This window comes from Petromyzon marinus, chromosome 45 (genome assembly GCF_048934315.1).
Source record: "Petromyzon marinus isolate PM22_M1 ecotype Great Lakes invasive population chromosome 45, UKy_Petmar_22M1.pri1.0, whole genome shotgun sequence".
Classification (NCBI taxonomy): domain Eukaryota; kingdom Metazoa; phylum Chordata; class Hyperoartia; order Petromyzontiformes; family Petromyzontidae; genus Petromyzon; species Petromyzon marinus.
The window spans coordinates 3,180,515-3,194,103 of NC_133711.1; the positions used below are offsets into that span (position 1 = coordinate 3,180,515).

The following is a 13,589-nucleotide window of genomic DNA, read 5'->3' on the forward strand; positions in this document are numbered from 1 at the left end:
AACAACAAAAATCACGACGTTTCGGCCACAACACAAGCGGCCTTCATCAGGTGAAGGGACCAGGCTGTCTCGAGGACAGCGGTGGAGTGAAAAGCTTTAAATCTAGAATATAATTTTTTATTGTTTTATATATATTTTATTATTTTATTGTTTCCCTTCAACGTGACTCCGCTCGATTGTTTTAGTTTGTGTGGTTAGCATCGCACGGCAGGGTGGCGCAGTTGCAGCACTTGTGTTCACTCCCCTGCCTCGGGTGTGTGGAGTTTGTATTTGTCCCACTGTTCTGCACGGTTCTCCTCCGGGGTTTCCCGGTCGAACCCACGACCGCCTGCACACCAGCGAGGTGGTTAAACGTCTCGCTGGTGTGACGATTTAGGACCTGAGAAACGCCGTAACCATTCCTCGGGTGAGTCACTGCGTGGCGCTCACAGACAGCTGAGTCACACCTGTGCAGGTGGCACCACCGTGTACGCAGCGCGTAAGACGCGTGCATATATCCGTCTCTACGCACAAACAAAAATCGTATTTCTTACACAAGCCATCTGCCCAGCGGCTTTCTGGGAGTTAGTGCACGAGACGGCTCGTATCCTCGCAGTGGCTGCAAGTGAATAGAAACTCTTAAATCGCTGCTATTGTGCGCCTCTCAATCTGTCGCGCGCCTTAAAGTCAAGTGCTTTCCATCGCACGCCTGCGGCTCAAGTGGAATGCGCCTTTTGAGTTTTCACCATCACTCATCTCTCTCAATTGTAGTTCACGTTGGGTGGACCGCTGCCCACACAGAGAGAGATAGAGAGAGGGAGGCTGCTGCCCACATGGAGAGAGAGAGAGGAGATTTTCACAAGTACTCAACGCTTACACTTGTTTGTGTGGCATTTGACAGCATCCCGAACCGTTTGAAACATACACAAATACACACGTGTCATGCATAGGTGTTGCGCCTGCTGTGTATCTCTCCCATGTGTTTTCCCGTTGTGCCGCGTGTTGTTCGGCGTGATGTCCGACGTTTCGCTCCACGTTCACGTGGAGGGGAGCACACATCTGCCCTTGTTGCGTCGAACCTGCACCCGTTTCTAACAGATATGATCCGAGCCGTTAAACATCGACCCGTTCACCAGCAATGGTTTATTGAAATAAGCATGACCGTGCTGATGAGACATTGAACGTCGAGCCCACTCCAGAGTGTCCTTGTATTGCACCAACTCTTGTTGACATGATGCACCCTGGTGGCTCTTTCAGGACCGCCGCGCCGTGTCGCCGTGGTTTCTTGACGACCACCGTCTCGTGTTCGTCACTTGCATTGCGGTTTTTGAAAATACGGAGGGGTTCTTCTTAACCTGGGGTGCACTTTCAGGGGGTGCGAGGAATGACAGATTTGTTTTTTTAGAAGGTAAATAATCGAAACGCAAATTAAGCACGGGCACGTGAGTACAACTACTCTTTTTTATTTAAAGCTTTCGTGACTGCAGGGATTCGTATTCTTGGTTCTTTCGGTAAAGTCACGTAGAAGGGAAACAATAAAATAATAATAAATATATCAAACAATAAAATTCTCACGACGTTTCGACTGCAACACAAGCAATCAGAATCAGGTGTGAAAACCACAGCAGTCGAAACGTCGTGAGAATTTTATTGTTTTATATATTTATTATTATTATTATTATTTTTATTTTATTGTTTCCCTTCTACGTGACTTTACCGAAAGAACCAAGAATATACAACTACTCTGTTTCATCAAACCTATGTACTTGTTAACATTATACATTTACAATTATTGAGAACCATAGGGCTGCAAGGCTGCAGTAAATGTTAAGAACCACTGCTCTACAGAAGCTAGTCCGGCCCATGGGAAGTGTACAACACACTTAAAGAAGCTCCCAGCACGTGGAGCGAAACGTCGGACAGCATTCCCATCATAAAGCGGGACCTCCGACAGCACATCGCAGAGAAACGCACACGTGGTGCTCTGCACAGTGGCGCAGCAGCGACATCATCATCTCAGGGGGCGCGACAATCGATCAGATGGAGGCCCCAATATTGTTCTTGTTCTTAACAAACAAACCTCATGGTGGTTGTCGACGGGGCCACCACAAGCAGCTTTGGTCACCAGGGGGGGCGGCGGCGGCGTGGAGGGGGGGGGGGAAGGCACCCCCACGCTTGTTATGCTCCTGGCTCTACGCTGATCAGGAGGAGGAGGGGGGGGCGTCTAAGATCGACAGGAAGACTGCACGAGGCGTCTTGCCGTTGTCGTCTTCCTTCATCTCGGCAGCCCGCAGCCCGCAGACGGTACCGCGATCTTATCGCCCGTGGAGCGCACGCGATGCGACTCATCGGCAGCATCATCAGAGGCAACTTGTCGCGGCAATCTGTGGACACTTCACGCGATCGAGAGGAACACGACGATTCTCGTCTCTTCTTGCCGACCTTATTATTATATAGATCTCTCTCTCTCACCACACACTGCGGAGTCAGCAGCAAAAGAGCCGAGTCATTCAGAGCCTAGTCATTCAGAGCCGAGTCATTCCGAGTCGAACTCTGCTCGTTGCAGCCTCTGCGTGAGTTAGTGCGGGCGTCTGCATCATCGCCATCAGCAGCAGCAGTCATGATCTATTCACTGCTGGATGAAGGCCTCCCCTACCAATGCTGGCACTGTATCGCACTGCCTCGCGATGCAACGATTCACGGATCTACAATCGAGCTGATTTGATCGTTCCATCTCCCCGATGTGCGTGGTAATATGCATTCATTAAAACAACTTGACATTTAGTAATAGCACATCGCTTATTTTCATTGTCGGCGGTCCTGTGGAATTTTCACATTCCCGTGGCGGGAGACAGTTCGTTTTTTTTTTAATTCTTGGCGTTGAAGTGCCACAAATTGGTACGCACTCATTTTTCTCTCCCCAGTGGAGATTATTAACGTCAGGATGAGAGTAGCAGCTAAATGTCCGTTGTTTTAAATGGAAAGCCTGAGCCTTGAAGACCCTTTCATAATAGAGTGCTGCCGATACAATTCAGAGGGTCGACCTGCTCAAACGAGCATTCGCTGAGCCAGTGGTGGAATTTCCACGTTCCCGTGGCGGGGACAGTATATCAATATGAGTACTGTTGCATTTACATAGTATGATAGAATGGCTGTGACGACCTCTGGGGTTTGACCTCGTGAGCCGAGTGCCCTGACCATGTCCGCACACGAAGTAGCATCATACGCGGGTGTATGTAAACGGATGCCTATTATTTATCCACGAAAGTGTTGCTGATTCAAGAGGGTTCCTGCATTAGGATGTTAATCTCTGCGTGATCCACCAACCCTGGCTCCAATTCGTAGAATTTTTTAATTCCATACGTTGAATTCGAGGTTAATTGATGCATGGATTCGGTGATTAGATCGATTCACGTTTCCTGTGTAAAGCGTCGCTGTGTGTTGGACCGTACACTATATTCGTGTACACTATATTTGTGTACACTATATTCGTGTACACTATATTCGTGTACACTATATTTGTGTACACTATATTTGTGTACACTATATTCGTGTACACTATATTCGTGTACACTTATATTTGCGTACACTATATTTGCCTACACTATATTCGTGTACACTATATTCGTGTACACTATATTCGTGTACACTATATTTGTGAACACTATATTTGTGTACACTATATTCATGTACACTATATTCGTGTACACTTATATTTGCGTACACTATATTTGCCTACACTATATTCGTGTACACTATATTCGTGTACACTATATTCGTGTACACTATATTTGTGTACACTATATTTGCGTACACTATATTTATGTACACTATATTTCCGTATCACGGGTTCACGTGTCGGCGAATATAGCATTGAAAACAGCGGCGCCACCATTCACTGTGATACCGGACTGCATTATTATGAAGAAGACGAAAAAGTTTAGCTGGCTGGCTGGCTGGCTGCGTGTTATCTATTGCTTTTCTCTATCCTGACCCCTGTAAAAGTCACGTCCAAAGGATGGTCGCGTGTCCAGAGGGACGTGCGGACGTTCATTGTAGGATGGTGAAGGAGGGAGGGCGAGTGCCGGTTGAGATAACCCTCGCCACTGACGTTAGCCGTCGCCAGGAATCACACTAAGCTTCCTGGGTTTATAGTCTGCGATGTGCCAATCTATTGGCCACCGACTCCACTCTCTTCATCATCAGCAAGCGGCGATAGCCGCCATCGTCTATCCACTGCTGGATGAAGACATTTGCCACGCCGTGACTTTCTCTCACTGGCCACCGCTGCTAAAACTTAAACGCAGATGTCGTGACGGACAGGGCAAACGCAGAACAGGACGCAGTACTGCCATGATCCACGTTTTATTGTATATATATACACAAACATATATACATCTTTGCAAACAATTGCAGTGTGTAAAAAAGAAAAATCACAAACATCGTGCAATCTGTGCGCATGAAAACCGCATCTTCTTCTGAGCACATTTCACAAGTTTCACAGCGACTGCCACACATTTCGTCGGTACACGTTAATCAAGTTCGGGCTACCCAGCCTCTGGGTGGCTCACCCAAAGCAAATTGACGTTCGTTTGGTAGCCTTACTATCATGAAGATTCCGAGTACAACCACCAAGTTAACTCATTATAAAGCACTGCTAACTATTCCCCAACAAGTGGTAGCATTGCCCCACTGCTGCTGCTAACTTTAACAAGGAATGGTTCATCAATACGATATTGCCCGCTGTTTCTGTCGGGGCTCGTTAGGAATTATCGGCATAACGGTGAACCCATTCGTCGATTCGTATCGATTCGTAGGAAGAATCTAAGTTTATTTTCCAATTCGTATACATCGTAAGTAATGGGTTCATATGATCGCTGCAGCCGCCGGAGGGGTCACAGTTCAATGTAACTTTAAAAATAATTATTATCGATTCTTGAATCGAATCGTTATCATGCTTCATCGACAGTTCATCAAATCGTCATGGGGGGGGGGTGTCTGGGGCTGAATTGTCCCGGTAATAGACGAAGAGCTTTTGTCAGAAGAGACAAGGGTCCCCTAATATTTACAAGACTTCCACTGACATCACTTATAATATTTATATATACCTTGACTGCTTTGGTTTCACCTGTACACAAATAGCCAGAACTAAGGCGCGCTAGACGGACGCGGCATAGCTACGTCAAGGCTTTTACTTTAAGCCACAGACAATTCGTTCACGATTAACGCGTAAAGTATTTATAAACGCACAATGCGTGACACGCTGAGCGTGCGTGGTCTCGACACATTTTTGGAGGGACTATGTACAGTCAATTTATACAAGGGTGTGATAGATGTGACCCCACCATAGAAAGAGTTGGTATTTTCAAAGATATTATACTTGGGACACAGAACTACTTTATTTTTTTGACTGACGCTCCTCTATCATACACGTTCTTATTTCTATTTAAATTTCGTTATTTTGTAAATTTCTCCGAGTTTCAGCCTCAATGTGGTGTCTGTCGCATTGTTGTCGTGAAGAAGCCATCCGTGTCTCACGCAGAGCGGTGCGACCCATCGTGCTAGAGAACGAATGCCCCGCGGAAGAAGCGGACATTACAGAGCTACGTCTGAGATTCACTGGTTCACGCAGTAAGGGGAGAGGCAGCACTTTCCCACTTGCCCTGCCACCGAGAGATATTGTTCATCCGATGACAGTCAAACCGATGTTTTTGATTCTTAGAATGTATCCACACGTTAAGTGCAGTGTCACTTCATTGTATTCGTGTAGTCGCTGGTGATCGTGCTGAGACCATCAACTCACTGCACTTGAGATCCCAGTTTAATCACTCGGCGCTTGCCTGGCTTCCAACTCACAAATGTAGCAGTGCCAGCTGAGAGCTGTAACCTCTGAGACACCCGCGCCTCCTATAAACAAACATCATCGGGCAAAAGAGCAACTTGCAGCCCTTCACATGGGCCCAGGACCGGTTCTGATATCACTCTCCACTGATGTTAGCCGTGGCTGAGAATCGAACTCAGGTCACCAGCGTTTAAAGAGCAGTGCGCCAACCACTCCGCCTCCGTATCGCTATTGCTCAAATTGTCCTTCATTATCCCTCCTCTTTGTCGTTCTCCCTTTTCGCTCACCCCTAGTTGCTCTCTCTCTCTCTATGCCTCTCTCACACACTCTCTCTTTGCCTGCTGTGTCTCAAGGTCTGTCTATCCATCTATCCACTTTCCTGTCAGTCTTTAATTCCTGCTCGTGCATCTTCAGGCTTGTCCATCAACCCGCTTCGTCTGTCTGTCCCTGCGTCAATAAATTTACCCCGTAACGCAAAACCGTGGCAAAGATGCTGCCACAACGGTTGCACAAAGAAAACTAACGAAACAAAGAGACAAAGAACGCGACCGTAGCCGCTTAACACATAGCCGCAGCTGGGAACGCATGGTGACACGAACCCACAGTCCCACCACCACCACCAACAACACCACCAGCAGCGAGACTTTGATCAACCATCCACGGCCACCGGCTGAGCTCATACATCAGGAGCCCCCACTCTGGCGAGGGGTGGAGCAGGTGATGAGGAGGTGACCCGGTGGGCAGCCACAGTGACGATGGCGACGATGAGAGAGGAGAAGAGGAGAGCCCGAACCTCTCGTGGTCCGAGCGTACCACCTCCACGGTCGCCCGGTCCGGCCGGCTTAAGATGCTGTCAATAGTGAAGGCGCTTCTGAAGGTCTTCCTGACGTTCTGATGCTCGCCGAGACCTCCTGCTCCACCTGCTCCTCCCGATCTTGCTGCTGATGATGATGTTGACGGGGGCTTCAGCAAAAAATGCCGTGCAGGAGAACAGGGGCTGGCCGGTGAATGGGTCATCGGACCGGCCATGGAAAGCGGCAACAGCAGCGGCGGCGACGCCGAAGATGACGACGACGATGGTGACGATGGTGATGTTGATGACGAGGGTGGAGAGGAGGAGGAGGAGGAGAAGTAGCAGGAGGAAGAGGCGGTGTTTGGAAGGTGCAGCTCGTCGGATTTACGGGGGAGGCGCTTTCTCCGGCGCCGGAAGACGCCATCGGCGAAGGTGTACTCGCTCGCCGGGTTCAGCATCCAGTAGTTGTCCTTGCCCCAGGGCCTGGACGGGTCCCGCAAGACCTGCGGCACACGAAGATAGTGGCACCGTGAGATGATCACCAGAACGAACGCCTGTGACGCTATTCGCTCACTGTGCACTCAAACCCGGTTCGTGAACCCATCTGTGCAGACTTTTTGTTCTTAAGTGTCATGCCCTCGTGACGGACTTGGCTGGCCATCGAACAAAGGCGGTGGTCACCGAATCGCACGGCGCTTTCAGATGAGCTACTGCGGCCGTCTGGAACGCTCTATCTTCCAATATTGGGTAGCCACTGGAGCTATGCACTTTGAATTCATCTAGAATTAAAACTCAGTTCATAAGAGCTGCTTTTTTGTGTTTAGTTTGTTGTCTTTCCCCCGCACCTCCGATTGGCATGGTTGGCTACGTACGGTGTAAATGAAGTTCAACGTACATAAATAATGAAAGCCTGTGACCCTATTCACCCACAATGCACCCAATCCCGTCGAACCTCGAAAATCAAGCAGGGGTTGAGCATGGATAATGGGCTACCACCATGCGTAATGTGTGTCATAGAATCTGGGGCTGTGGCATGTGGGTTCATTAATCTATACGTGTTATCCCTTCTTATGCGTTGGTGGGTTCTCTCCAGGCACTGTGGTTTCCTGCCATATAGAGCCAAACGGTCTGGCAGCAGAGGGCGGGTGGTGCCGCAAAAATCAATGCACAATCGCTACTGACCAGCGCGGTGAAGTAGGGTCAAATAGCCCTAAGGACAATGGACTGCCCAAACGGGCCGCGCGTGCACAGCGGCAATGAATCGACGAGTCGTGCCAAGAGGCAACCGTGCCTGTGGTCGGTGCCACAGCGTGGCTGGCACGCACACTTGTGCACGGAGATGATGGTGTTACTGCATGTATGTTGAACTTCTTTCGCACCGTACGTAGCCAACCGTGCTAACCGGAAGCGCGGGGAAGGACAACACAGTAAAGACACAAAAAAACAGTTCTAAAGAAATGAGTTTTCAATTTAGATTTAAAAGTGCATAGCTCCAATGGCTTCCTAATATCGGAAGGAATAGCGTTTCAGGAAGCCGCAAAAGCGCATCTGAAAGCGCCGCACGATGCGGTGACCGTCTGGGCTGTGATGGGCCCAGATCAATGGCGAGAGTGGCCGGGTTCACATACTCTCCTGCTATGTCCGTCCACGTGGCTCAGCGGTACAGCGAGAGGCTCGCAATGGGAAGTGGTGAGTTCATTTCCTGGATGGAGGTTCACTCGGCCCATTCATCCCTCCGGGGTCGATCAAATAAGTGCCGCCATAGGAATGTGGAATTTCTATCATCGGCCATAAGGGCTGTAAACAGCAGAGATGAGCATCGCCTTAACGCTCGAGTTTAAAATAATTTATGCTAAGTAATGTACTTTTGTCCATTAACTCGTGAGTAGTACTAGACCATGGGAGCTGCAGAGCAGAGAAAGCGACCGACCGACCGACCCACCGACCATGCCGCGCCGTACCTTCACGAAGCACTCGTTGAGGGAGAGGTTGTGCCGGATGGAGTTCCTCCAGCCCGTGTAGGAGCCCCGGAAGAAGTCGAACCTCGCGATGAGGTAGTCGTTGATCTCGGCCAGAGTGAGTCTCCCCGAGGCCGAGTCCCTGAGCGCCATGGCGATGAGGGCGATGTAGGAGTATGGAGGTTTATTCCTCCTCGTGTAGGCGCCGCGAGGGCGCGACACGCGCCTCAGTGGACTCGAGGTGCTGCCGCATTCCTCCTCGTCATCCTCGACGCCTCCTCCACATCCAACTCCACCGGCCGTGGGTCCGAAGGCGATGACGCTCACTTGTGCGCTGTCCATGGTGGAGTCTCCCTGTCACCTGCACGCAGAGGTCAGAGGTCAAGATGTAATGATGCACCGGCGGCGTATTGTATTGATGATACTGGTGATGTTTGAACAGCGCTGTAGCGTGTTTGGCATGCCGCTCCCTTGTGCAAGAAATTCAATGGGGGGACCCCAAGGCCAATTTTTATAACCCCCCCCCCGCTACTCTTCCCGCATCAGATTATGTATTTAGACTGGAGGAATCCTATGAGCTATGCACATGTCCACTATGGTCGGGTCAGCATAACCCGGCGCCTGGGCCGCTACGCCTCCTCCCCCACCGGTGCAGCTGCACTGCCTGCACACTCGGTAGCTACGCGACTGGTATGATGATGTCTTGATTGACGAGGTGTGGGTGGTGGGTTAATTGGGGATTTGTAGGGATGTCTCAAAACCGTCAGTGGAACACCGAGCGGGTGGGATGCGGAGGATGGATCAGAGGCAGAGAGGAGGAGAGGCAGAGAGAGAGAGTCGGACACTGATTATAAATAGAGAGAGAGACGGGTGGAGAGAGGCAGCGATGGGGAAAGGCACGGATGGAGACACAAAGACGAGGATACGGGTAACTCTAAACAGAGGATGGCCCTGCTGTGTTGGCCGTGTGCCAAGCAGCGGTGTGAGACGAGGAGATGGATGCGTTGCTCTGCGCAGGCGCTTCACCAAGCAAATGCGTGTACCCCGTGATGTCAGTTAGAACAAAATGTGAATATGCTTTCATTCGTCAAATGGATACACTTGCCCACGTCATGGGAATGTGGAATTTCCACCACTGGCTCAGGGCCGCCGAACGCATTATTTGGGCGGGGATGCACTGACGTTTTTGACAAAGTCTACCACAGCCGGCCGCATTTGTCTCCTCAGTGCTGATGTTTACACATCGCACCACATATTAACTTGAAGGTTGAGTCGATCTAGTGGAGGCTCAGGACAAGCCAAGATATTGCTCGCCATTTGTATCCATAACCGGGAATTGAACCTAGGTTGCGAAGTGCACCAAATATTTCACTACTGCACGAACAAACTTCACACCACGTAAAGACGGTCACTGCAGCGCGCTTTCAGATGCGCTTCTGCGGCCGTCTGGAACGCTCTTCCTTCCCATATTAGGAAGCCACTGGAGCAATGCACTTTTAAATGATCTCGATTAAAAACTAATTTCTTCGGAACTGTTTATTTCTGTTCAGTTTGTTGTCCTTCCCCACACCCGCCGATTAGCACGATTGGCTATGTACGGTGTGAAAGAAGTGTAACCTACATGCACACGTTATACTGCCGTAGAATAGCCTCTAATTTGAACAAAAGTGACTTTGAAACCTCACCTGATAATTCTTGAAATCGTCGCTCCGATCTTGGACAATGGCTCCTCGCAGGCAAACCCAGCAGCACTCACACGGACTTCTAAAATACAACTCGTATTCACGTCGGAGTTCACCACTAAGCTGACCGCATACACCTCCAGAACAGCAACGTAACCAACCGTTCAGTCATTGGTTGGCCGTCAATGTAGGACGAAACAGATCTGAGCACAGCACCAGCAGCAACAGCACCGAGTAGGAGGAGCAGTGCGTGAGCATCTGTGTGTGTACCTGCGTGTGTACCTGTGTGTGTACCTGCGTGTGTCTACCTGTGTGTGTACCTGCGTGTGTACCTGTGTGTGTACCTGTGTGTGTACCTGTGTACGTACGTGCGCGTGCTTTGCTATTTCCCTACAGCAGATTCTCAGTAAGGCCCGCACAGGTCGGGCTTAGCGCGTAAATAACTTCGGCTTGTCACCGCTCCTGCTCTTTATATATATCTCACCTGTCCCGCCGTGACGTCACGCGCACAGGTGTGTGTGTGTGTGAACAGAAGGGGATCGTTACTTTTTTTTTGGATCAACGTGTTTTTTTATGGGTTGTTCTTTTCTTTCCTGGGGACATGGGGGGAGGGGGGGGTGTACGGAGTTTGTTATCTTATCGACATTCGTTCTCCAAGCCAGCGAGGTGAGGCCTTTCTTTCTGCTTTCTTCTCTCGCTTCTTTCAACTTTATTATTTTTGAGTTGAACACGCGATGCTAAGTCCCCGCACCCCACCCCTCCCGCCTCCCTCCAGCCACCCCCGGCAGGGATGTCCCTTAAGGCGCCTGGCAGGTGACTATTATAGAGCTGTGTCCTTTTGTCAGATTTACAGCGACTACTGATTCATCTGCTGCCCTTATTTTGGTTTAAAAAAAAAACCTAATAGGTTACTGCAACAGTCGGATGGCGCAATTGGTAACACTTGTGTCTGACAACAACAACGGCCTGGGTTCGGTTCCCGGCTCTGTGTGGAGTTTGTATGATCTCCCCCTGTTCTGAATGGGTTTTTTTTTCTGGTTCACTGCTTTCTTCCCACTGCTATATAAAAACATGCGATGTAACTGGTTCATTTATACGTAAGCCTTCACGCTCATTGTTAAGGTTACGTATAAATAAACCCCCGCTTTACCCTTTCTGACATAATGCAGGTGCTAAGATGTTAAAACACCAAAGAGACGCACATCTTTGTGGTGCAATGTGCACACACACACAAACACACACACACGTGCTTTGGCGTTTGCATAGCCCTTGTACTGTCCGCTTTTGACGGCCTTTGGTCTAGAACTGGTGAGGAGGCAAGGCCAATGCAGACATTATCAACGCTTATTGTAGCCTCTTCTTGCCTCGAGGCCGATAGCACAACTGGAATGGAATAGGTCGGCGAAGGAAAATCAAGACAATGCTTAAGCCGATGAGCGAATCACCCAGAAAATGCCGGATCTCGTCAGATCACGGAAGCTCTCCATTGCATCGCTTCTGCGACGTTCGGAAGCTACTGAAGCATACGCAGTTTAAAATCGAGATTTAAAAAAAGTTATTTATTTAGAACGGTTTTTTGTTTGTTTGTTTAGTTTGTTGTCCTTCCCCCACCCATTAGCACGGTTGGCTATGTACGGTGCGAAAGAAGTTCAACACACAGACAACACACATACAACACACATACAGGGGGAGGCTGGGAGCGAGCGTTGGCGGAGGCGATCAGATGTGTGACCCCGAGTGACAAGGTCAAACACAACTTCGAGGCAACCGCAAATGTCACGTGTGTGGGCAGCTTAATATGTTTCGTTTCATTTCTGTTCGACTCTGCGTCTGTTTTAAGTTTTCGCTCCGGGTGATGAGAGCTTTGATGCGCGATGATGATGGTGACGTGGGTGGCCGTGATTGATGATGATGGATGAGTGTATTGATGCTGCTGCTGATGCTAATCTATTATATTACAAGTTATCGTGACATTTGAAGCTATTCCGATAATTGTTGGTTATAACCTTAAGTGATCTCGCTGTTGTTACTCCTGTTGCTACTAATAATAGTTGCATTATTGCTGATGATGAATTACAATTAACAGTGATCGTTATAATTATAGATGGTGATGAGTATGTTGTGGCAGCTGTTTCTGATGATTATATAACTAACAATAATAATGGCATCACTCCTGAGGCTGCTGATGATGATAATGATGACAGTGCTGCTGCTGCTGCTAATAATAATACTGCTGCAGATAATATTGCCGATAACGCTGCCGCTGATAATACTGCTGCTGATTACGATGCTGCTGATGATGATGATACTGCCACTATTGCGAGACATTGCAATGGAAGCGCCTTGTCCACCACTACACAGCGGCTCTCGTCCGCTCACCTGAGCCGACCCCCCCCTCCTCGCCCAGGCGCAAGAGAGGAGAGAGCCGAGGAGAGGCGCCCGCATTGACCGCGCGGCACGCGACGCATGCAGCCGCCCACTGCGCGAGACGGACAACCAATGCTGATGAGCCCGAATCAACTCGAAGCCCATGCCCGTTGGCCTCAAGGATTGATTGAGCAAGCGAGCGAGTGAGGGAGCTGCTGATGCTTAGACAGATTTACTGAACTGTATTGGGGGTGGTGAACAATTAACAAGGCTAATTTAACATTTTTTTTATGCAACGCATTCGTCAATAACACTGTGTGTGTGTGGCTTTAAATAAAAATATATATAATAGGCGACGTTTCGGGAAATTACCCTTCTTCATGCGATATGAAGAATGTGATATGCCGAGGAAATATCAAGAATGGTCGTTGCCAAAACGCCTTACTGACGAATGTTTCGAGTTGTCGAAATATATATCTACATACTTATATATTACTAAATAAATAACGATATTTATTTATCCGCGCGTGAATGCGCGTAAAGGCATTTCCCCACTTTCCATCGGCGAAGGCGTCACACTCTACGGGACGAGAACTACTTTGTCCTGCCGATGGCGAACCTGTCTGATGATCCGTGAACGTTCGGCCCGGGCTCGTATATTACTCTCGAGCAATTTTGAACTTTCGAGGCTGAATCTACGGCCATGAGCGAAAAATACAATCAAAATCCCGGGTCGAAAATCAAAATCGACGATTTGCATAACTCCGCGCGAATCAAGTCTGTCGCGGTGTGATTGATTTCGCCGTGCGTGCGTGTTGCCGGTCTGAGTCGCTGGTGCGGTGCGTCAATATCGCCACTGCTACGTTCTCAGATCCGTTCTGCTGCAGAGTGCGGGCGAGTGTGTGGAGTTTCCATAGGTGCTCGCTAACAGCACTTTCTCCAACAGTCTGTTAAGGCTATACGGGGGA

The 13,589-nt window shown here is 49.2% G+C and overlaps 1 protein-coding gene across 1 annotated transcript; it reads right to left on the reverse strand.

Annotated features, from left to right (window-relative positions):
* Positions 1-4,328: 4,328 nt before the first annotated feature.
* On the reverse strand, positions 4,329-11,005 carry LOC116952074 (uncharacterized). Its single transcript, XM_032971106.2, has 3 exons — positions 10,258-11,005; positions 8,576-8,933; positions 4,329-7,117 (listed from the first exon to the last, which is right to left on the reverse strand). Exons 2-3 carry the CDS (start codon positions 8,912-8,914, stop codon positions 6,380-6,382), a joined length of 1,077 nt encoding a protein of 358 aa, XP_032826997.2. The 5' UTR covers positions 8,915-8,933; positions 10,258-11,005; the 3' UTR covers positions 4,329-6,379.
* Positions 11,006-13,589: the final 2,584 nt, after the last annotated feature.